This window comes from Microtus pennsylvanicus, chromosome 2 (genome assembly GCF_037038515.1).
Source record: "Microtus pennsylvanicus isolate mMicPen1 chromosome 2, mMicPen1.hap1, whole genome shotgun sequence".
NCBI lineage: Eukaryota > Metazoa > Chordata > Mammalia > Rodentia > Cricetidae > Microtus > Microtus pennsylvanicus.
The window spans coordinates 130,550,187-130,576,113 of NC_134580.1; the positions used below are offsets into that span (position 1 = coordinate 130,550,187).

The following is a 25,927-nucleotide window of genomic DNA, read 5'->3' on the forward strand; positions in this document are numbered from 1 at the left end:
TCTATCTATCTATCTATCTATCTATCTATCTATCTATCTATCTACCTACTTACCTACCTAGTTAGTTATTTGGTTTTTCGAGACAGGGTTTCTCTGTAGTTTGGAATCTCTGGAACTCCCTCTGTAGATCAGGCTGGCCTCGAACTCACTGAGATCAGTCTGCTTCTGCCTCCCAAGTGCTGAGATTAAAGGCATATGCCACCACTATCCAGCCAAGATGTTTTAGTAACGGAAAACAGAAGATACTTCCATCATAATGAACACACATACACACAAACTCTCCATGAGTACATGATACTTGTAAATACATGGAGAAAGGCTCAGAAGACCAAATGAGCACATAATCCAGATTACATGGGCCTGCTCCCTGTAAACCTTCCTTAAGAATGAGCCACTATTATAATTTTAAAGTAAAATTCACCTGTGTTCTATGTTCTTAAATTTATTTAGAGCGTCTGGGACTCTTTAGCTTTTTCTTTTAGAAAGACAAATTCATGAGAGCTCTGTGTGTATGTGTGTCTGTCTGTCTCTCTGTATGTACATAAATCACTGGTCAAGCCGGGCGGTGGTGGCACACGCCTTTAATCCCAGCACTCGGGAGGCAGAGGCAGGCGGATCTCTGTGAGTTCGAGGCCAGCCTGGTCTACAAGAGCTAGTTCCAGGACAGGAACCAAAAGCTACAGAGAAACCCTGTCTCGAAAAATCAAAAAAAAAAAAATCACTGGTCAATTTTTACACCTATAATCCCAGCACTTGGGAGGTAGAGGCAGGAAGATGAAGAATTCAAGGCCAGTTTCAGCTATCTAGAAAGCTGGGGGTAAGGCTGGGTACATGAGACCCTGTCTAGAAATTTCAATAGGAAAGAAAAAGAGACTGTCTCTTTCTCATCTCATCATTTATGAACTGAGCATTGCCCTGGAAGTTTGCTGTGTAATCTAAAGAGCACACTATTCTCCACATTTCCCATGCCAGCATGTGACTGATGGCAACAATAGGACCCACAGGCAAATCTACTACACACGATGGGGTGGGAATTATCACCCTAAAATCTGGGACTAAGACACTGTAACCTAAAGAAGTTAAATCACCTGCTGCAGGTCAGCAGTGAGGGAGTTGGAGGAGACCTCAAGCAGTCAAACAGTAGACTTCAGTCTTCTCTCTCACGCTCAAGCGCATGCACACACAAAACACATGCCTCATTAGATGGTTTACGTCGGTCATTTCCTGTTACTGACTCTGAGGCCATGGTAATTACCAAATGATGTGAACTTACCACATGATGAAAAATATTTAATGGCCCTCAAGAGAAAGAACAGAGCCTTAGTCACTGGAGTACCTGCTGGGGTAACTAGTAATCTACATATATCCATGCTGTAATAGGGCATGATCCTTTTCCTCATGAACTCAATAGGTCAAGCTGTTCTATGCAGTCTGTATATATAAAGCTGATCTGGACAATGGAGGTCTGGGTTCTGGGCACCCATTTGACATCTGTCGCCATCTGGCACACAAAATAGCTCTTATCTGCATGTACCAGGGAGTGAAGGAGGAGGCTAGAGGAAAATAGCTTTCCCTGCTAGAAAGATATTCATAAGAACAGGCTGTGGAAGGAGCACATGTCCCCAGATGCCTGATATCTTAATAGAAACATGCCAACACAGAAGCAGGACCTGACTTGGCTGTGCAGGACATAAAGAGGCCAGATGTGGCTGGAATGAAAAGGATGGAGACAACTACACACTGACCTCAGTCAGATGTGAGACCTCACCTCCACCTTTCTCTCCCTCTCATTCCCTCACACCCTCCTCACTTTTTCCCTCCCTGGGGCAAGGTCTTGGAATGTACAGGTTAGCTTGATTTACCCCAGGAAGCTTGGGCTGATTTGGAACCAAGGAACCTCCAGCCTCAGCCTTTCAAGTGCTGAAATTATAGGTATCAGACACTTTAGGTATCACCCAGCTTTCCCTTCCCTTCTTGTTACTACTCTGAGTCCCTCTGGCCTTCGTCTGGCCTCTCAACAGGGAAGCCATCTTGTTCCTACCAGATTCCTTCACCAGTTAGCACATCCGGCCACAAACCACATGGTATTTTCTCTGGTTGCCTTTGGTGTGTTCATTTATTTACTCATTCATTTAACAAATATTTTTATTTTTTAAAGTTTTAGTTATGTATTTTACGTGCATTGTTGTTTTGCCTGCATGTGTGTCTATGTGAGGATATCAGATTCCCTGGAACTGGAGTTACAGGCAGTTGTGAGCTGCCATGTAGGTGCTGGGAAGAGCAGTATATGCTATTAATCACTGAGCAATCTCTCCAGTTCAACAAATACTTTTCTAAACAACTGTTCTGTGCCTCTCACTGACTTGGTAGTTGGTGACCTACAAGGGGAAGAAGTAGATCCCTACCTTCAAGAAGTTCATGGTCCAACAAGAGACAGACAGCATAGCAGGGAAGGAAAGGGAGGCCAAGGAAGAGCTAGCTAAGAGATAGTAAGATGGCTCAGCAGGTCAAGTGCTTACACTTGTCACGTCACATATGTACCACACATGTCTACATATACTCACATACAATACATAGGCCTGGAGTGGTGGTGCTCACCTTTAATCCCACCCAGCACTCAGAGGCAGAGGCAGGCCGATCTCTAAATTTGAGGCCAGCCTAATCTACAGCAAGAGTTCCAGGACAGCCAGGGCTAAACAGAGAAACTGTCTCAAAAAAACCAAGAGAGAGAGAAAGAGAGAGAGAAATAGAAATAAAGTGTTTAGAAGGTAGGTAAGAAATAGGGACTGGAAAGATAGCTCTTCAATTAAAAGCACTGGCTGTTCTTCCACAAGACTCAGGTTTAGCCCAGCACTCTCATGGTGGCTCACAACATCTGTAACTCCAATTACTGGAACGTCTATACACTCCTCTCGCCTCCACAGACACCAGGAACACACATAGTACACATACATACAGGAAGGTAAAACACTCAAACACATAAAATAAAAATAAATAAAAGACATGAAATGATTGAGCAGGGGAGATACCACAACCAATAAAGTACTTCACATGCAAGCACGAAGTAAGTTTGATTTCCAGTACCCACATAAAAAGCTAGACATGGTGGTATATTTTGTAATCCTGGAGCTGGAGAGGTAGAGACAGGAGGACCCATGGAACTTACTGGCTGGCTAGCCTAGCCTAATCTGGCAAGTCCCAAGTCCTAGTGAGAGACCATTCCCAAAACACAAGGTTTGGGAGCTGGAAAAACGGCTCAGCGATTAGGAGTGCTTTCCCCTCTTGCAGAGGACCAAAGTTTGGTGGCTCACAACCACTTGTAACTACAGTCCTAAGAAATCTGATGCTCTCTTCTAACCTCCTAGAGCAAGCATGTACACACATAGTAAAAATAAAAAATTTTTAGCTGGGCAGTGGTGGCACACGCCTTTAATCCCAGCACTTGGAAGGCAGAAGCAGGTGGATCTCTGTGAGTTCTAGGCCAGCCTGGTCTACAAGAGCTAGTTCCAGGACAGGCTCCAAAGCTACAGAGAAACCCTGTCTTGAAAAAACAAAACAAAACAAAAGAATTAAAAAGAAAAAAACTTTAAAGGTAAGAAATGACGCCAAGAACTTGGTTGCTCTCTGCAGTTCAGCCACCAATATACGTCATCCTACTGTCTTTGGTCTCTAGTCCAACCCAAGTCCGTCTTTTACAATAATTAAGTTTCTCTTGCTTTCCATGGCACCTGAGGAGTGCAGACGGTCTCCCAGTATTTTTTTTAAATATTTATTTATTATGTATACAATATTCTGTCTGTGTATATGCCTGCAGGCCAGAAGAGGGCACCAGACCTCATTACAAATGAGGGTGAGCCACCATGTGGTTGCTGGGAATTGAACTCAGGACCTTTGGAAGAGCAGGCAATGCTCTTAACCTCTGAGCCATCTCTCCAGCTCCCAGTCTCCCAGTATTAAGAAGCCTTCCTATCATAGAGGCAGCATCCCATAGATGCCTCATAAGCACTGCCAATTCCACTTCTTGAGCAAAACTAGAGTCAAGACTGAGGATATTTCTTTGGAGTTCACCAACCTCCCTAGAGGCCGAGGCAGGTCCAAGATCATCACATGCAAGCCCTGGGATATATGCAAAAGGACGGAGTTCTGGCAAGCAGAAGGGTTATTTTAGACACTACACTGAATCCTGTAGACCTCTGCCCTTGTAGGACACGGGTAGAGATGCTGCTCATTTACCACCAGAAACCACCACTAGGGATGAGACCTCTCTTGCTGTTCATACACCAAAGGTGGGTGGGTTGGATGTAAATTCTCCACGACATCTACACAGGAAACCCCAGTCCCAGCAACTCACTAGCAAAAGCTTAAACTCCTGCCCAAACTGCTAATCCTGGAGACAATAGCTCCCTGGGCCTATTCTCTGGTACCATTAGTCTTTCCAAACAGCTCTGCCTCCAACCCATCCACTATTCAGGGGATACCTGCCTATGCCAATGGCACTAAAGTGATCAATAGTACAACTGATTCTTTTAAGACTTCAACTACGAGAGGCAGGCGGATCTCTGTGAGTTCGAGACCAGCCTGGTCTACAAGAGCTAGTTCCAGGACAGGCTCCAAAACCACAACTATGAGGGTAGAGTCTAACATAAAATAAAATGGCAGCCGGGCGATGGTGGCGCACGCCTTTAATCCCAGCACTTGGGAGGCAGAGGCAGGCGGATCTCTGTGAGTTCGAGACCAGCCTGGTCTACAAGAGCTAGTTCCAGGACAGGCTCCAAAGCTACAGAGAAACCCTGTCTCGAAAAACAAAAACAAAAAATTCTTTTAGAGCAAAACAAAACCAAATGCTAGGGATGTTGCTCAGTTGTTAAAATGCTTGCTGAACATCCGGGAAGGCCTGAATTTTATCTCCAGCACTGCATAAATCAGGAGTGGTGAAAACACGCAGGAGGTGGAGGCACAAGGATCAGAAGACCAAGGTCATTGTTAGCCACACAGTAACTCTGAAGCCAGCCTGGGCTATATAAGACACTGCTGTTCCTTCTATTGTTCACCCAACAGCCAAACCATCTCCCTGCCTTTGCTTCTGCTGTCCTCAGATCCACAAGACTGCTTCCCCTTGACCTCCTCACCACACTTCATTTGATGTGTCTACTGACAGTGCCAACAAGGCACAGTTTTAAGAGCGGGGTGCCTCTGAAGTTACGCCTTACCTGGATTTGTTTTTTTTTTTTTTTTGTTTTTTTTTTTGAGACAGGGTTTCTCTGTGGCTTTGGAGCCTGTCCTGGAACTAGCTCTTGTAGACCAGGCTGGTCTCGAACTCACAGAGATCCGCCTGCCTCTGCCTCCCAAGTGCTGGGATTAAAGGCGTGCTCCACCATCGCCCGGCTGGATTTGTTTCTTGACTCCACTGACCCCGAGTGCAGAGCCTCAGTTCCTCATTTGTAAACTATGGATAGCAGTTGGTCTAGATTTGTTGTAAGGATTCAGTGGAGCAGCACTCAGTGTGGTACCCAATACATGCGCAACAGATTGTTCGCTTCCCCATCCCTTCTACCCTATGACAGAGGAGCTCTCCCCACTGCATATTCAAAACTAGAGGATGGGAACAGGGTATCAGCTGACTCAAAATGAACCCCTGACCTTGTTCTATCCTCAACTCTTACCTGCCCAACGTTGAAGGTCAGTGTGATGGCATAAAAGAAATTAGAGTTGGCACTTCCTGCATAAATCCAGAGATGCCACAGGACAGGGAAGAGAAGAGAGCAGACGATGATGATGCAGGTAAGGACGAAGATGTTCCGTAGGACTGCGAAGACAGATGGTCAGTTAGCCCAGCACTCCTCTGACAACCTCTTTGCTGTGAGAGCCACACAGGACAGGGAGCAGCTCACACGGCTCAAAGGCAGAGCACTCCCAGAGATACGGTGTTCGGAGACAAACCTCCGACCCAGGTCAATGGCTCCCACGCCCATCACCACTGGAAATCTCTATTTGGAGACTTTCTTTCACCTGCAGGCTCGTCTGCCTAAAAACTAGTCACAAACAGCAATCCCGTGAATGCTTCCAGGCACAACAGTGAGGCCGTTCATAAAGGCTCTGCTCTTTCATTCTCCCGCCTCACCACTTGGGTTACTCCATGGCCATGGCGTCTCATGGACGAGAACGGGGCAGAACCGGCATGATTAGAGTTCCAAGTGGATCTGCATGGGACCAAATCTCTCTTCCCATCCTCCCAAACCAAGGTCTCACGTAGCACAGGCTGGCCTCAAACTAGCTAAAGATGACTTTGAACCCCTGATACTCCTGCTTCTACCTCCCAAATGTTGGGTGCATACCACAACAGGCCACATTTTTAAATTAGCTTATTTTATTTTATGCATATAAGCATTTTGTGTTGTTCCTACTTCTTCACTGGTTCAGACTCATCGGAGGCCAGTTTTCTTTTTTTTCTTTCTCTGTTTTTAAAGATAAGGTCTCACTATATAGCCCTGGATGGCCTGTCTCTGACTGGAATCATAGAACTAGGAACTACTTGGGCAATCAGGCCCCTCAAGTTTTATCCTAGCTGGGGTTGTACCAGAGATCTGCCTGCCTCTACCTTTCAAGTGCTGGAATTAATGGTGTGTGCCATCATGCCCAGAAAATTGGGGATTTACAAAATGAAGACAATCCAGGTCATGTATCTCAGTTCTACAACCACTGCATAGAAACACTATACATGGTATAGAAGCTCATACATTGAAAGGGGACTGGATAACATAATTTTATGCTCTAGTTGCAAATAACAGGAGTGCCCCACCAAGATCAAATTGGAGTCCTAGGGTACAGCCCAGGCAAAGGTTTTGTAAGTCTCCTGGGTAACAGAATATGGCAGACTCTGACAGTCTGCCATAGAATCACCACTAATATGTAGACAAACAGGACAAAGTAGTTTGAATTTATTTTTAAAGCTAAGTGTTTGTTTGGTTGATTTTGTTTTTTGAAACAGGAACTCATATAGCCAGGCTGGCTGTCAACTTGATATGTAGCCTAGGATAAGAGAGTCCTGCTCCTTCTGCCTCCTCCTTCCAAATACATATCCTCATGCCCAGCTATAGCTCACTCTTTATAAAGAAGGGTCAGAAACTTCTTTTGCTATTATTAGTATTTAAAAAGTCATTTTAGCCGGGTGTGGTGGTCACCCCTTTAACCTAGCACTCAGGAGGCGGGGGCAGCCTGGTCTACACAGTGAGTTCTGGGACAAGTAGAGCTACACAGAGAGACCTGGTCTTGAATCAACACAAGTCGATTGTTTCATCAACCACCAAATAAAAAGTTTTAGAAATCATTTTTCAAACGTTAGTGGTCTAGGAAATCCCATAATTTGGACACTAGCCTGGAGGCCTGAACAATTGCCTTTTCCAGTCTGGAATTCCCATAGTCCAAATGGTCAACACCAACAAGCCAAAGCCTGATTCAGGTCTCCTGAAACCTGCCAGGGAAGCTTGTGACTCTTCCTCTCTCAGGGAAAGCAATGTTTATACTACGCATTATTATATTGTTATCATGAGGCAGCATTAGGGACTGAAGTCAGGAGAACAGATCTGCTTACTCCTCCACTCTGCGATTCTAAATTTCAGTTCGCAGCGGTTCTTTCTCATCCTCTATAAATACCTTGACTGACAAGCACATGTATTATTTCTAGAATAAAACTTGTAGGGCCTGGTAGCCCAAGTGGTTCTTGGCACTGTGACCCAGTCAGAGATAGAGGCTCCAATGGGGTGATAGGAAAGACACTGGGTACAAAAATGCAAGAGGTTATGAATGCAGCCTCTGAGCTGCAGAGACTTCTCAATGTGCTTGGAAGACCTTCACTAGCGTCCAGTTGGATTGAGGCCAGTGGTGACCTTTGCAGGAATAGGGAACTGCTACTGACTCTTGCTGGCTGGAAGGCTGGGAGATTAAAGCTTATGCCAGAGCAGATGGAACTGGGGACCTGGGGCACAGGACAGCTTGTTCCAGGCACCCAGAGGTGTCAGAGATGACCAAGGCCTACACCTTTCATCAGACCTGGTAGGTCAGATGGAGTCAAGTTCCTCAGACATTCACGGGGCTGTTTATCCAATCTGTGGCACCACACTGAAGAACAGGAACTTCTGACAAGGCCCTTTCCCCCTTGAGCCTCAGATGTTCAGAAATAAAATGTCACTTTAAGTATCTGGTCTCATTAGGAGGGTCATAGAGGGAATTAGAGGTTTCAAAGGTCAAAGAGATTTTTTTTCTTAAATTACATCCTAGATAAATGAGAACTTACAGCAAAATGCTTATGATTTATTTGTATATTAATCAACATCCTTTTACCTTTATACAATAACTAAAAAAAAACAAGAAGATCCTACTGCACGTACTGGCTTTGGGGGAGCCTAGGCAGTTTGGATGCTCACCTTACTAGACCTGGATAGAGGTGGGCGGTCCTTGGGCTTCCCACAGGTCAGGGAACCCTGATTGCTCTTCGAGCAGATGAGGGAGGGGGACTTGATAGGGGGAGGGGGAGGGAAATGGGAGGCGGTGGCGGAAGCAGAAATCCTTAATAAATAAATAAATTAAAAAAAAAAACCAAGAAGAAATACAGCACACATTCAACTCCAGCCCTGTAATAGCTGGCTTTGCATCTGGACCACTGCAGGCTGGCACCGGCTCTGCCAGCAGGCTGTTCTCTAACACCACAAGTATGCATCCCCATGACTCACCCTAACCCAAGGCTACAGAAGCCAGTGACTGAGTTTTATTTGTTGCTGTTGTTTATTTTTATCAACACAGAGTTTCTCTGTGTAGCCCTGGCTGATCTGGAACTCGGAGATCCACCTGCCTCTGCCTCCCAAGTCCTAGAATTAAAGGCATGTGCCACCACCACCTGGTGTGATCGAGAGTTATACCTGGGGCAGGGCCTATTCTTTTTTTCCCCACTGGCCAATACAAGAAATGAGGTGAGGTAGGATCAGGGAGATCAGTACTGCAGCTAGTGTTTCAATGGGACCCTATAACATTACCTATATTTGACTAGGACAAAAGATAGATAAAGTCTACTCAGAGGTCCCAAAGCCCAGAAGACACTCATAAGTGAGTATAATAACTCATAGATGACAAGCCCCAAACAGGTGCTCCAAACATGAGCAGTCCCTGTACAGGGCAAAACTGACAGCTACTACTCTGAACAGGAACTTCGGATAAGCTGTGTCTCTAAACTCCTTGCCCAACCAATCAGCAACAGCCTCTACTGAAGAGTCGATTAGATCATCCAGGTTTCTGGAAACTCCCTCCTCCTTCTCTGCCTTATCATCCCTGTGGGCATAAAACAATTTATTTCAAGTATTAAAATATATATATTTATTTCAATGTCTCTGGCGTCTAAGTCTGAAGCTTTGACGGTGAGAATGTGCAGGGCAGCCCTGGCTAATTATCACTGATGATAACTCATTATATTAAAATGTTTCCTTCCCAGACTTAAATACCCATGAAAGACACTCTTTGAGAGAGAAGAAGGGGTCTCCTACGTAGCCTGGAATTCCCTTATATAGCTCTGGCTAAACTCAGACTTGCTATCCTCCTGCCTCAGCCTTTGAAGTGTTGGGGTTAAGGACCCACACCAGGATGCTCTCTTCAGCTGAGGGATGGAAAAGGAAAAGTCAGAGGCTCAGAAAGGCTGAAACAGCTGCCCGGGAAGTCGGGACACAGACTCAAGTTCTAGTCAGTCGACAGACCGAGTTCAGCAATGTGCGATTGCTGCATAACACCTCTGAGAAGGGACCAACATTCTGTGCAGGGTTGACAGGAGGCCAACAACATGCTTCAGAGAGGGAAAGACCCGTGTCTGAAGCCCTACCCTCCCACAGACTAAGGCATGCCCATATACTCTGATTGCCTCATGATTCATCCCTGGGTGATTCTCGTCTGTGAAACGAGGATGTCACGAGCGGATGATGCTGCCTCCTCTCAGCTCAGGCTGGTCACCACGCCACCAGGCCCAAGAGTCACACCTGGCCTGGGCTGGGCCTGCCCACTTAGCTGTTTACCTTTACACTGGGGCCTACACTTTCAGGTAGGTTTCCTGCCTGCAGCTGGTCAGTTTCACTTCCTGCTTGACACCCAGACAACCCCAAAACAACAACAAAACTAGCTTGCACTTGGAGTTCATTTCTGACACTTGGCTGTGTATCACAGCTCCCCTCCCTTTGGAAGACAGAGAACCGGTAGGGTAACTGGGATCTGCTTCCTTCAAGAACAGCCGTCAAAGCCCTTCCACAGGCATTTGCTGACAGTTTTGTGCCAGAATCCATGGCGGATGACAGAAACACAGAGGCAAAGAATATCAGCCCCGAGGGAGCCTCCAGACCCTGAAAAGAACTACCAAGGGAGGGGGGAGTAAGGGCCCAAACGACAGAAAGACTGGAATGCTTCTGAGATGGGTAGAACTGAGAAGGGTCTTCGTAGGAAGGAGGAAGACAGGTGTTCAAAACCTGAGGCTACAGCTGCACTTGTCCAGTAGGAAACTTGGCCATTGTCCAATAGGAAGTCTGGCCATATGTGGCTCCCTACATTTGAATTTAAATGAAAATGTTGGTTTCTGCTGGCACCACGACTCACTCTGTAATCTCAGTATTCAGGAAGCTAAAACAGGATGACTTCTAACCTGAGCACAGCCGAGGCTACACAGTGAGTTTCAGTCTAGGCTGTGTCTCAAACAACAAAGAACAAATTCTGTGCATGGAAGGATACCCCTGGAATCCCAGATCTGAGGTAGAGGCAGGAGGATCAAGGTCATCTTCAGCTGCTACACAGTGAGCTCAAGGCCAGTTTGGGCTATGTGAGACCCTATTTCAGAAAGCTGGGAGTAGGAGAGAAAACAAAAAAAAAATTAGTCTCTGTATATTAGTAGCCTCTCTATCGGAATACGCCTTGGACATGGTCATCACGACAGAAATCAAGGCGAGGCTCCCAGAGCTAGGTGTCAATCCTAGTCTTCCACAGCAGTCACAGAACCTTGAACAATGGGCTCTGCCTTTCTGCACCTCAGTTTTCTCATCTGTATAAAAGAGATTCTTACCTCAAAGCCCGAGGCAGAGACCAAATGAGCCAGGTGCAGAGACAAGGGCTCTATAAATGGTAGTTATCTGTATTTTCATCACTCTCTCAGCACCAGGGGGCACAGAGGCCCATGCACACAGACGGCTTCTCTTTCTCAGGGCTGCCAGCACAGCAGGCACCCAGTAAATGGTCATCAGCTCCCTCCTCCCAGCTGCTTTGCCCAAGAGTTAGATGAACTGGAAGGCACCCCACGAAGAGAGTCAAACTACTTACATCTGTAAAGATGGTTCCACACAGGGAAGAAAGCCATGTAGAGGGCCACATCTCCCACAGTTGGATAGGACTTGAAGATAGAGATGATGGCAATCTGGATGAACATGAAGAAGATGGGGTGCTCCCTGGAGCAGGGCAGGGAAGACAAACATGCAGAGAGATTAGCCAGGGACCAGTCCAACTCTTATAGACTCCTGACCCCATTCCACAAACCAAAAGTACTCCCTAGGGGAACTCGGGCAAAGGCTGCCTTACTACTCACAAGGCATGGATGGCCAGGCCCCACTAGCAGAGCAGAAAAATGCAGAGATCAAGAAATTCCCAGAGGTGGCAAGAAAGACGAGACAAACACCAGCGAACCAGTTTACAGAGACTCTCACTGCCCATCAATAGCCACCTCTTATCTACCAGCTTTGGGCCTGGCCCCCAGGAACCAGAGCAAGAAAGCAAATTAAGTCAGCATTCCTTATTAGCAGCCTAAATGACTGCTTATTAGAGAAATCAGGCAGTCTCTCCCAGTAAAGGCTCTTGGCAACAGGTCCCAAGACAGGTAGTGCCTGCTAGCTGATGGCTTGCTCACTGACAATTTGATCAGAGCAATATGTACACCCTTAGTGTCCAGAAAGAGAACTGAAAGGTACATGCAGCATCTTTAGCTCTTCAGGGGCCAGGATTCACATTCTCTTTCTCTCTCTCTCTCTCTCTCTCTCTCTCTCTCTCTTTGTTTCGAGACAGGGTTTCTTTGTAGCTTTGGTGCCTGTCCTGGAACTAGCTCTTGTAGAGCAGGCTGGCCTCGAACTCACAGAGATCCACCTGTCTCTGCTTCCCAAGTGCTGGGATTAAAGATGTATACCACCACCGCCCGGTTCTCTCTTTTTTTTTAATATGGGGTCTCATGTATCACAGGTTGGCCTTCAACTTGCTACATAGTTGAGTCTAACCTTGGCTTTTTCTTACTCACTTCCCTTTAGCTCTTGCTGTGCTCTCAGAGGGCCACCATAGAATGAGCCCAGTCCCCTCCTCTCCTGACTGTCGCTGCGAGACCCGGGAAGCACCAAGGAGAGGAGGTGATGTTATTAGGAGCTCTGTAGACACACAGCTCCATCACTGACTTCATTTTCCTTACCTAGGAAGGACAGGAGACAGGGATCTCTTGATTCCTGATCCTCTTGCCTCTATTTTCTTAGGTGCTAGGATTATGGGCAGCTACCGTGACTGCCTCAGAGTGGAATTGTTGGGACCTTAAACTAGTAACAGCTGAAACTGATTTTTAAATTAATGAACTGCCATGGCTCCCATTCCTTGAGCCCTTTTTTCTATAATGATTCTGTAAAAAGTTTTTCCTGCATCATCTCAGACGATCCCCACAGCACCCCAGCCAGCCCTCTGGGTAGATTCCTGTCTCCTATCCTTCCTAGGTAAGGAAAATGAAGTCAGTGATGGAGCTATGTGTCTACAGAGCTCCTAATAACACCACCTCTTCTCCTTGGTGCTTCCCGGGTCTCGCAGTGACAGTCAGGAGAGGGGGGGACTGGGCTCATTCTATGGTGGCCCTCTGAGAGCACAGCAACCAGACTCACTTTTCCCAAAGACATCCTCAGTGTAACCTCTGCTCTACCCTGGAATGGTGATCAGACTAAATAGTAATGTGGCTGCAGACATCTCTAGGTGAGACCAGGGGAACCAGGACTCCAAAGCATCCTCCCTGCAATCTGTACTTGTGTGTGGCTCTCAACTGCTGACCCTGGCTACTGGCACATGATCAAAAAAGCCAAAAGCCTGATGGCAGGTGGCACAAGTCTGAAGGATAGCTCAGGTCACATGAACTTACTTTAATTTGATGGCCAACGGGACGGTGTAGAAGAAGACATTGATCTGAAACACGCAGACAAAGAAGAGGCTGAAGTGCTCAAACATCTCTGCAAAGAAGTACCAGAAGAGACCAATGTTTGGGGTGAGATCCGGAACAGAGAGTCTGGAATAAGAAAACACAGGGAGAGAAAAGAGCAGAGTTACGTGTGGCGGGCTTTGCCCTGCTGTTTCGAAGACTTTGGGGTCACTATTAGGTGACCAAGGATGGCATCATCCTTCTAAATGTCATAGTAGTGCAATACAGGGCCAAAGATGCAAAGAATAGAAGCCATATTACACACTAGCTAAGGGCTGGGGACACAGCTGAGTTGGTAGGGTGCTCGAGTCCTTGGGTTTGACCCCCAGGACTGCATTAAGTCCAAATGTAGAAGTAAGAAGATGAAAAGCTTAAAATCATTCTTGGTTGAATATTGAGCTCAAGGTTAGAACAGGCTACATGAAGGAACAAAACAAAACCAAAAACAAGCAAAACAACCAAAACCAGCTAAGCTAAAAGAATCTGAACTGAAAAAGCGATCCATCCTAGAAATCAAGAGAGCAGTCCTTTTCTACATCAGGGCCAGTTCACAATCAGGAGCAACTCAGTATTACAAGAGGAAGGAGACTTAAATAAACAAAATCTATTTTGGGCATTCCAAAGACTTGCGCATAGGAACAAGCTCTCGGAGCCTGCTCCTCCCAATTCTTGCTCCACAGCCTCACAGCAGGAGCCAGAAAACTGCCTGCCTAAGCCTGCACCTGAGTTTTCCAAGGGCTTCAGGAGCCTTCAGCAGGTGGTGAAAAATTCCCAGGGCTACAGAACTCGCTTGAAAAATTCCAGTTTATCTAGGAAACTTTTGTCTAGTTAAATCATTTAAGAATTGGCTGCAATACTGGCTCTTTCTAAAGTCCATGTTACCTATGTACATACACACACACACACACACACACACAGGCAAAAAAACAAACATTTGTGGTTTTTTGTTTTCCAGTGCTAGGGATGGAACTCAGGAGTTCCAGACTGCTAAAAAGGCACTCTATGACTGGGCTACACCCTGTGCTCTGTGTGTGTGTATGTGTGTGTCTGTGTGTGTGTGTGTATGTGTGTGTGTGTGTGAGTGTGTGTGTGTGTGTGTGTGTCTGTGTGTGTGTGTGTGTCTGTGTGTGTGTCTTCCAAAGGACAAAGACAGCAAGGGGCACTAGGCTGGGTAGTGACAAAAGCACTAAAAAAAACCAAACCAATGTTGAAACTGATTTGTTTATAATTTATTATCTTTATTGGGTTTTTTATGTTTGTTTGGTTTGATTTTAGTTTTGGTTTTTCTTTTCTTTCTTTCTTTCTTTCTTTCTTTCTTTCTTTTTTTTTTTTTTTTTTTTTGGTTCTTCAAAAACAGGGTTTCTCTGTAGCTTTGGGGCCTGTCCTGGAACTAACTAGCTCTTTCACGGAGATTCCCATCTCTGTCTCCCGAGTGCTGGGATTAAACACATGCACCACTACTACCAAGCTTTTATTGGAATTTTTTGTTTGTTTCATTTTTGTTTTTTTGTCTTTTTGAGACAGGGTCATACTATGTAGACCAGGCTGGACTTGAACTCACAGAGATGTCTTGCCTGTGCTTCCCAAGTACTGGAATTGAAGGCATAGGCCACCACACCTGTCTCCAATTCATAATTTTAAAAAGGCAATGATTGAGGAAAAGGGCAGGAGAGACACAGTGTTCCCTAACAAATACATGTTGGAGTCTATTCTCTCCCTCCACCATGTGGGTTCTATGGATTAAAGTCAGGTCGTAAGGCCTGGCAGCAGGTACCTTTACTCACTGAGCCATCTACGAGCCTTGGAAGTGCTCTTTAATAGCTATCAAAAGGTGCTGAAGAGCAGAGGTCTCAAACTTTGTTCCCTGTACTACCCTAGTACCAGGAGTACTTGAGAAATGAAATTCTTGATATCTGTCTCACAGCTTCTTCATCAGAGCCCCTAGGGATGGGCCGGTAATCTGGATGTCAGAAGGTCTGAGGCATCTTAAAACATGAGGACCCCTGCTGTCGACTGCTTATAGTCTTCTCCCTGGGATTCCACTGGGAGCTACAAAAACCAAATTAGCTTCCAGAAATCTCTCGTGAAGTCTGTACTTACATGAAACCATAGACTGCAGGGATGAAATCCCAGGAGCTGAGAAGGAAGAAGGAGAGGCAAACTATTACCACTAGGCTTCCTACATACATCGTGGCATACTCCCAAGCGAAGATCCAGAAGGCTTTGCTCTTCACTGTCACAGGGATGTATTGCCGCTAGGAGAGAGGCCAGAACAGGACATTTAGGGACACTGAGGACGAAAAACAGCTATCAGCTTATACATAAAAATTCCTTCTATAAAACCAAGCCAAGGCACATAGGTTTACAATTTTGTTGTTTCTTTCTTTCCTTCCTTCCTGTTTTTTGTTTTTTCGAGACTGTGTAGCCCTGGCTGTCCTGGAACTTGCTCTGTAGACCAGGTTAGCCTCGAACTCATAGAGATCCACCTATTTTGTCTCCCGAGTGCTGCGATTAAAGATATGTGCTAGTTAATGTTACCACCACCCGACACCAATTCTTTTCTTTTTTTTTTTTTTTTTTTTTTTGGTTTTTCAAGACAGGGTTTCTTTGTGGTTTTGGAGCCTGTCCTGGAACTAGCTCTTGTAGACCAGGCTGGTCTCGAACTCACAGAGATCCGCCTGCCTCTGCCTCCCGAGTGCTGGGATTAAAGGCGTGCGCCACCACCGCCCGGCTACCAATTCTTTTCTTAAACTAGAAAAAAAAATTACGAGTGTTTTTAAAAGGTGTTAAGAGTGTGCGCATTCTCTGCCTGAGACCTGCTAACACAATTAGAGTCTGCATCCTGGAGATGCATACAAAACACCACTTAGAAAATCCTCACTGCATCAGGAAGAAGAATTAACTGTGGAGCAATGGGACCATCGCACAGTAGCAATGACAGGTAAACTGCACCTATATATGTCACCATAGCTAAACCTCTAACATGTAAGGTTATAGCAGAAATTTGCCAAATAATCAATAGAAAATGAAAACATTTATGCTATCTTGAATTAACCCAATATTATGTATTATTTATGCATATGTAGGAGTTTAAACATAAAAGTTTTATGAAACATAAGTGCTCTTGCCCACCAAGCCTGGTGACTTTAATCCCCAATATCCATACGATGGAAGAATCAAGTCCTTCAAGTTGAGCACTGACTTCCTCACGTGTATTGAAGCTCATGTGTGCACTGACTTCCTCACGTGTACTGTGGCTTGTGTGTGCACTGACTTCCTCACGTGTATTGAAGCTCATGTGTGCACTGACTTCCTCACGTGTACTGTGGCTTGTGTGTGCACTGACTTCCTCACGTGTTCTGCGGCTCGTGTGTGCACTGACTTGCTCACGTGTTCTGTAGCTCGTGTGTGCACTGACTTCCTCATGTGTACTGAAGCTCATGTGTGCACTGACTTCCTCACGTGCACTGAAGCTCGTGTGTGCACTGACTTCCTCACGTGTTCTGTGGCTCGTGTGTGCACTGACTTCCTCACATGTACTGTGGCTCGTGTGTGCACTGACTTCCTCACGTGTACTGTGGCTCGTGTGTGCACTGACTTCCTCACGTGCACTGAAGCTCGTGTGTGCACTGACTTCCTCACATGTACTGTGGCTCGTGTGTGCACTGACTTCCTCACGTGTTCTGTGGCTCGTGTGTGCACTGACTTCCTCACGTGCACTGAAGCTCGTGTGTGCACTGACTTCCTCACGTGCACTGAAGCTCGTGTGTGCACTGACTTCCTCACATGTACTGTGGCTCGTGTGTGCACTGACTTCCTCACGTGTACTGTGGCTCGTGTGTGCACTGACTTCCTCACGTGTACTGTGGCTCGTGTGTGCACTGACTTCCTCACGTGCACTGAAGCTTGTGTGTGCACTGACTTCCTCACGTGCACTGAAGCTCGTGTGTGCACTGACTTCCTCACGTGCACTGAAGCTTGTGTGTGCACTGACTTCCTCACGTGCACTGAAGCTCGTGTGTGCACTGACTTCCTCACGTGCACTGAAGCTCGTGTGTGCACTGACTTCCTCACGTGTACTGTGGCTCGTGTGTGCACTGACTTCCTCACGTGCACTGAAGCTCGTGTGTGCACTGACTTCCTCACATGTACTGTGGCTTGTGTGTGCACTGACTTCCTCACGTGTACTGTGGCTCGTGTGTGCACTGACTTCCTCACGTGTACTGTGGCTCGTGTGTGCACTGACTTCCTCACGTGTACTGTGGCTCGTGTGTGCACTGACTTCCTCACGTGTACTGTGGCTCGTGTGTGCACTGACTTCCTCACGTGCACTGAAGCTTGTGTGTGCACTGACTTCCTCACGTGCACTGAAGCTCGTGTGTGCACTGACTTCCTCACGTGCACTGAAGCTTGTGTGTGCACTGACTTCCTCACGTGCACTGAAGCTCGTGTGTGCACTGACTTCCTCACGTGCACTGAAGCTCGTGTGTGCACTGACTTCCTCACGTGTACTGTGGCTCGTGTGTGCACTGACTTCCTCACGTGCACTGAAGCTCGTGTGTGCACTGACTTCCTCACATGTACTGTGGCTCGTGTGTGCACTGACTTCCTCACGTGTTCTGTGGCTCGTGTGTGCACTGACTTCCTCACGTGTACTGTGGCTCGTGTGTGCACTGACTTCCTCACGTGTACTGTGGCTCGTGTGTGCACTGACTTCCTCACGTGTACTGTGGCTTGTGTGTGCACTGACTTCCTCACGTGTACTGTGGCTCGTGTGTGCACTGACTTCCTCACGTGTACTGTGGCTCGTGTGTGCACTGACTTCCTCACGTGTTCTGTGGCTCGTGTGTGCACTGACTTCCTCACGTGTACTGTGGCTTGTGTGTGCACTGACTTCCTCACGTGTACTGTGGCTCGTGTGTGCACTGACTTCCTCACGTGTACTGTGGCTCGTGTGTGCACTGACTTCCTCACGTGTTCTGTGGCTCGTGTGTGCACTGACTTCCTCACGTGCACTGAAGCTCGTGTGTGCACTGACTTCCTCACATGTACTGTGGCTTGTGTGTGCACTGACTTCCTCACATGTACTGTGGCTCGTGTGTGCACTGACTTCCTCACGTGCACTGAAGCTCGTGTGTGCACTGACTTCCTCACGTGTACTGTGGCTCGTGTGTGCACTGACTTCCTCAAGTGTACTGAAGCTCGTGTGTGCACTGACTTCCTCATGTGTTCTGTGGCTCGTGTGTGCACTGACTTCCTCACGTGCACTGAAGCTCGTGTGTGCACTGACTTCCTCACGTGTTCTGTGGCTCGTGTGTGCACTGACTTCCTCACGTGTACTGTGGCTCGTGTGTGCACTGACTTCCTCACGTGTTCTGTGGCTCGTGTGTGCACTGACTTCCTCACGTGTTCTGTAGCTCGTGTGTGCACTGACTTCCTCACGTGTTCTGTGGCTCGTGTGTGCATTGACTTCCTCACGTGTACTGTGGCTTGTGTGTGCACTGACTTCCTTACATGTACTGTAGCATGACCGTACCATTACCACAAAATATACATTTTAAATGTAATTTTTAAAAAATAAAAAGAAAGGATATACACTGAAGTCATAACAGCTTTCCAAGGCAGAAAGAAAAAAAAACCCCACAGGACCTTATAAATTACATTCTGCATGTGAAAGTCAGGAGGCAGCTTACAGGAGTTGGTTCTGGCTCTTCCCTAGGTGAGTCTCACAGAGCAGACTCAGACGTCGAGATTGACACCAGGTGCCTTAACCCAGTGAGCCATGTCACTGGCTCTGTCTATAATGTTCAATACGTATGTTAAGAACAAATATTAGCCTGACATGGTGGCACACACCTTTAATCTCAATACCTGGGAGGCAGAGGCAGACAGATCTCTATAAGCTTAAGGCCAGTCTGGTTTACACATCAGGATCCAAGCCATCCAGAGTTACGCAATGAGACCTTGTCCCTGTTCTTCCCATAGAAAGCAAATATAAAATAAAATGGTAAAAAAAAAAAATCTTGATTTCTTTTTAAATTGAGACCCTGTCTAAAAATAACTGATGGAGGGTTTCAAGTTAATATTTCTCTGCTTTCTAGAAGAAAGAAAAGTTAAAATTCAAAGGACACATCAGAAAGTCTGTCTCACCCAGCGCTGTGGCTGGAGTAAGAGAATTCCCGAGAGTTCAAGACTAGCCCGGGGGGCTGGAGAGATGGCTCAGTGGTTAAGAGCATTGCCTGCTCTTCCAAAGGTCATGAGTTCAATTCCCGGCAACCACATGGTGGCTCACAACCATCTGTAATGAGGTCTGCTGCCCTCTTCTGGTCTGCAGACATACACACAGACAGAATACTGTATACTGTATACATAATAAATAAATAAATAAATATATAAAAAAAAGACTAGCCCGGGCTACACAGTGAGACCCTGTCTCAAAAAATAAGTAAAATACTAGTGGGTGAAATTCCGAAAGGAAACAGACTTGTATAATCTCAAATTATCTTTCCGAAGGTACTAACTACAAGAAAAACCCAGGGTGGCCAAGCCTGATGACCTGAGTTTGACCCCAAAAATCCACATGGGAGGAAAGAAGTGACTGTTGGAAGTTGTCCTTGAACCTACACACACACAGTGTGTCATGCACGGGCACGTGCTGGGCACTGGTGGCCCTTCCAGAGGTCCTGAGTTCAATTCCCAGTAATCACATCCTGGCTCACAACCATCTGTAATGAGATCCAGCACCCTCTTCTGGCCTGCAGGCATCCATGCAGATAGAACACCGTATACATAATAAATAAATCTTAAAGAAAAGAAAAGAAAAAAAAAGAAAGATTTCACCTGCATCAAGTTCTGGGCTAAAACTGGGTATGGTGCCTCACACCTATTGATATTTGGAAGGCAGAGACAGGAGGATTGTTGAGAGTTCAAAGCCAGACTCAGGTAGCAAATGAATTCCAGGTCAGCCTAGGCTAGAGTGAGACCCTGTCTCAAAAAATTGAAATAAGATAAAAATGAAACTAAGGCCATAGAGCATGCAAAACTCCAAGTATTTTTTAAACCCAGAGTAAGTTTCATTATGGCATTTTTCTTTTTTTAGAGATCAGATTTATTTATTTTATGTGTACAGTGTTTTAGTATGTGCATACCTGGTACCAAGCAAGGTGTTGGACCTCCTAGAATTGTGATTGTGGATGGCTGTGAGCCACCAAATGGGTGCTAAGCCCCACACCTGCCTTTCTCCACGCGCTCGGGATACAGGTGTGCCACTGGCTCTGCTCTGATCTGTATTGCTGCTGTCCTCTACCCCGCCCACCTCTGGCTGGTTCTCATTTCACACGTGTTCTATTATCTGCATGTAAGGTCAAGACCGTCACAAAACAGCTGGAGCATGACCTGGAGAGAAGCCTGCTCCACCAGGGCTCTTTAATCTTGAGTTTGTGCGGCTCTACTCTCTTATCTCATTGTTCCCCCTGCAACGTGCTGTGTCTATTTAGATAATGAGAAATACAAATGAAATTCAGTTCTTAAGTCTCACTTTGAGTTCTTGTAGTCACCACTTTGTGGTGGGTGGGGTAAGTTGGTGACAGGGTTTCTTTGTGTAGCCCCGGCTGTCCTGGAACTCACTCTGTAGAACAGGTTGGCTTCCAACTCAGAGATCTGCCTGCCTCAGCCTTCTGTGGAATTAAAGGAGTGTGTCACCACCAGCACTTTGCAAGTGTCCAATGGCCAAATGTGGGTAATGACTACTGTACTTTTTAACTGGTGTGTTTTTGTAATTATGATATATTGGGTGACTACTATATTTTGCGTGCATGTAATTATTGTATTGACAAGGTAGGTGAATATTTCCATCATCACAAAAAGTTCTACCAGGGGCTAAAGAGATGGCTCAGTGGTTAAGAGCACTTGCTGCTCTTCCAGAAGACCTGGGTTCAATTCTCATCACCCACATAGTAGCTCACAACTGTCTGTAACTCCTGTTCCAGAGGATCTGACACCCTCATACAGACACCAATGCACACAAAATAAAAATAAATGAAATAAAATAAGGATCTAACAACTACACATGCACATACTGAAATGTTGGGAACTTCCCATCATCTCCCTGAGTTCTTATGACTTATGAATGTTCTCCAAATAGAATTCAGTTACTGAATAGGGGCAAGATAACCCTTAGGTGTCGACTCAGTTACTGGTGTTTTGACTTAGGCCCTGGGAAAGGGGCAAAGTGACCCTCAGATGTTCCCCCTTACCTCATCTGATCTGGTAACCACTCTCCAGCCAATTATTGGTAATAGCCCTTTTGAGTAAGCCAATCATAATAGTTAAAGAACAACCCCCAGACACTTCCCTTGCTTCTATGGCTTTTTCCTTTAAAAATAGCCTATACCAGCTATGCAGGGTCTTTCTGGCTCCTCGAATTCTGAAAGACCCTGTCATGACAGAATTAATAATATCCTCATGCTTTTACATCAACTGTGGTGTGAGAGATGGTCTCTTGGGGCAACTCCTTCTTGATGGTTGGACTCAAGGGTCCAACAACACAGTCACCCCAAATATATGTGTGTTCTGGGGACCCAAATTTAAGTACTTCCACTCACAAGTCAAGTTTTTACCACTAAACCATTTCCCCAATCCCTCTTAAAATTTATTTCCTAAAATTAAATACTACGATGAACTAAACCTATCTGTGGCCAGATTTGGTTCATGGATATATATAATCTCAAATTTACACAATACTTAAAATATCCATAAGTCATACTATTACTAACAGGAGCTGGGTGGAGGTGGCATACACCTTTAATCCCAGCACTTGGGAGGCAGAGGCAGGCAGTAGTTTGAGGCCAGCCTGGTCTACAAAGCGAGTTTCCAGGGCATCCAGGACTGTTACACAGAGAAATCCTGTCCCGAAAACAAAACAAACTTACAGAAGGGAGAGGGCTTTTCGGGCCTAGACACTGACCCTAGAGCCTGTACATGCTAGGCTAGTGCTCCACTGAACTAATTCAACTTCCAGCAGGAGAGAATGTGGAGGCCTGAAAATGTGAGCCTATTTCCACATTGAGCAGAGGTCAGAGTTGGAACTCACCTCCAGTCCTTCAAGGTTAATGTTTCAATCTCAAAGGTCCACCTAGATTTAGGTCGGAGTTCTGCTCCCTCAAGGTCAATGTCAGCAGGTGTGGCTAATAGCCAGACCTTGTATTTCAGGAATAGAGAAATAGATGTGTTTCTACCTCAAACAAAAGTCTAAGGATCCAACCAAGGGTCCAGTTCCTTTATGGAGATAACATTGGATTCCACCCAGGAAGTGGTTTGCCCACAGAATGTTTTGGTCTAGACAGAATGTTTAACTATGGGTATAGCCCATGACCTTCAATTGGTGTGTTCATTTCCTTATATCAAGTTAATGCAGTCTTTTGTCTCACTCCTATCTTTTGGGGTCAGGGATATTTAAAACAATTGGAAATTAAATGCAGGCGAATTTCAGTACTCACTGGAAGTCCCTCCCGATACTATCCTATATACTTTCTTTCATATTCTATATATTTTCTTGCTGGGTGGTGGTGGCGCAAGCCTTTAATCCCAGCACTTGGGAGGCAGAGGCAGGCGGATCTCTGGGAGTTCGAGGCCAGCCTGGTCTACAAGAGCTAGTTCCAGGACAGGCACCAAAGCTACAGAGAAACCCTGCCTCGAAAAACCAAAAAAAAAAAAAAAACTATATATTTTCTTCATATTCTTTACTAAGATTTTCTAAATCTCCAAGCCTCTACCCTGCCAAGAGTATTTTTGTCGAGGCTGGTCCCCGACGAGAGAAATTAAGTTCCCCTCTCCTTAATACTCTAAAATATTTCCATAGAAACTATTTTCTTTCATGACATGAAAAGGGAAAAGCTAGTTATCAGACTCAAGTCTTTAAAGGAACTGAATCCAAACAATGGTTTTATATTTAAGCTGTTGGAATTTTAAAACAAGATCCCATAAGGTGGCTTATGCCTGTAATTCCAGCACACAGGACATGCAGACAAGGGTACTTGCAACAAACTGCCTAGCAGATTAGGAAAACTGCGGAACTATGGGTTCAAGTCAGACACCTGCCCCAATATATAAGGTGGAAAGAGATCAAGGAAACCATCTAATGTCATCCTCTGGCATCTATAAGCAGACACATGTGTTTATGGGCATCTGCAAACACACTTGCCTCCCCCACATGGAAACACATGCACATATATACATGTAAACGATTACATTTTTTAAAATTAATTTTTAAAATTTGCATTTCCCACTACTTGATGGTATATATGCATGTCTTTGTGACTGCAGACATATGTGTACATGTATACATATGTGTGCACATGAATACAGAAGAGAACTTTGGCTCTGTTCCTTAGGTACTTCTTGTAATGGTCTGTCCTGTCCCTTTAAGAGACAAGCCCCCCACCCCCACCCGTTCTGCTTCTGGCCCAAGTTGCTCACTTGTGCTGGCAGCGGCTATCTCTCTCTCTCTCTCTCTCTCTCTCTCTCTCTCTCTCTCTCTCTCTCTCTCTCTCTCTTCATCTCTCTCCCAAAGAGGTAGTTGCTGGGGCTCTCCTCCCCTCACTCTGCTTGGCATGCCTAACTGTCTAGGTCTCTTACCTGTCACAGCCTCCTGGCCTAATGGCCTGCTACCCACTGCCGCCACTCAGGGACCTGCAGCATTTCTGATGCTGCACCCCTCGGGGAACCTCAGCATTTTACTTAAACCCTGACACTGCTCACCCCTCTCCTTCTCTCTCTCTCTCTCTCTCTCTCTCTCTCTCTCTCTCTCTCTCTCTCTCTCTCTCTCTTTTAAGACACAGTCTTTCAGTAGCCTGGAACACAACAAAAAGGCTAGAACAGCTGACTATTGAGGCAGAAGGATCAAGGAGGCCACCTCAGAACAGTGAATTATAAATCCAGGAGCAAGCTCTGTTTGTCTGTCTGTAATAAAAAGGAATGCTAAAAGCCCTGCTACCTCTGTCCTGGAGCCCTTCTTGATACAGAACAAACAACAGAAATCGGCTATAGAAATAGAGCAGGGTGTAAAAATTCTAAATAAGGGTCCCCTCCTGAAGAAGACCTGAGTCGGATACAGTTGTCAAGAAAAACCTGATGGGCCGGGCGGTGGTGGCGCACGCCTTTAACCCCAGCACTCGGGAGGCAGAGGCAGGAGGATCTCTGGGAGTTGGAGACCAGCCTGGTCTACAGAGCTAGTTCCAGGATAGGTTCCAAAGCCACAGAGAAACCCTGTCTCGAAAAACCAAAAAAAAAAAAAAAAAAAAAAACCTGATGGGACTGACTCCCTTGTGACATCAAGAAATGCCCTATCCCAAGACAGAAAAATATGGCAATCTCAGGCCATATTTCTTCAATTCAAATATAAGAGCTTAGATTGTATTAAAGAAAATAAAATCAAAGAGAACCTACAAGGTATTTTCCCAGTGTTTGGTTTTTTTTTGGTTTTTTTTTTTCCTGTTTGTTTGCTTGGTTGATTGGTTGATTTTTTCAAGACAGGATTTCACTGTAGCTTTGGAGACTGTTTTGGAACTAATTCTTGTAGACCAGGCTGACCTCGAACTGACAGAGATTCACCTGCTTCTGCCCCCCCCCATGCTGAAATTAAAGGTGTGCACCACCACCCCCAGCTTCCCCAGTATCTGTCTGTTACTGAAAGTCACTGAAGAGAGCAGGATCACAAATGCAAGGCTTTAAGAATCCCAATTCCAAGAAAATGCTCTCTTCAGCAGAGCATATGTTAAAATCGGAACAATACAGAGAAGATAAGCACGTTCATGATGTGTTCCATATTTGAAGATGCTTTGAAGTCCAATAAAGCATGTAGAAGACGGAAGAGAGAGAGAAAGAGAGAGAGAGAGAGAGAGAGAGAGAGAGAGAGAGAGAGAGAGGGAGAGGGAGGGAGGGAGGGAGGGGGAGGGGAAGGGGGAGGGAGGGAGGGAGAGAGAGAGAGAGAGAGAGAGAGAGAAAAAAAATTTCCTGGACTAGGAGCTCCCTTAACCCCCAGTCTCCCTCACTGGTATCGCAGCCAAGCTTTTTCTTTCTTTTTCCCCTTTGTACATTTGTTTTGTTTTCTATGTAGCCCATGCTATCCTGGACCTCTTCAGGTAGTCAGACTAGCCCCAAACTCATGACAATCCCCCTGCCTCAGTCACCTGAGTGCTGAAATTACAACTCTGCATCACTACAAAGGGAACAAGCTCAGCTTGTTTTTCACTGTGGATTCGGGTGCCGTGCACACTAGGGCTCTCTGTTCTACTCTCACGCTATCAGATCAGAACACTCTAAGTACCTCCCTAATTTGGAAACTAGACTCCAAGCCAAGGTCAAGGAAGAGCAGCGTTGGGGGAGGGGACCAGATGGACTCAAACTATCATTTTCCTTAGTGACTCACCAGGGAGCCAGATGCAGCATCCCTGCTTTTGACCCCGTGTCTCCTGAGAGAACAGAAAAACAGTCTTTCCCTACAGGCTCCAGAAACTCTACCAGCAGTATGGAGACAGGCTGATGGTGTCAAGCAACGAAATACAAACTAACTTTACAATTCCTTTGACTCTAGAAAAGAAGTAATTTTCCTTTGCCCTTGTGATGAGTGACTATCCTGTCAACAACCACATCATTGCCACTTGAATACTAAATAATTACACCTACCAAGCTCTCATTAGACTA

The 25,927-nt window shown here is 45.8% G+C and overlaps 1 protein-coding gene and 1 pseudogene across 1 annotated transcript in view; one reads left to right on the forward strand and one right to left on the reverse strand.

The window, feature by feature from the left end:
• Pigu (phosphatidylinositol glycan anchor biosynthesis class U) overlaps positions 1–25,927 on the reverse strand; it is an 83,527-nt gene that overhangs the window by 8,553 nt on the left and 49,047 nt on the right. Inside the window, exons 8-11 of the mRNA XM_075962654.1 lie at positions 15,326–15,480; positions 13,169–13,312; positions 11,338–11,462; positions 5,664–5,806 (exon numbers count right to left, since the gene is read on the reverse strand). Coding sequence (XP_075818769.1) covers positions 5,664–5,806; positions 11,338–11,462; positions 13,169–13,312; positions 15,326–15,480 — 567 coding nt within the window. The remainder of the gene's footprint in view (positions 1–5,663; positions 5,807–11,337; positions 11,463–13,168; positions 13,313–15,325; positions 15,481–25,927) is intronic.
• LOC142845283 (U6 spliceosomal RNA) lies at positions 24,977–25,074 on the forward strand (annotated as a pseudogene).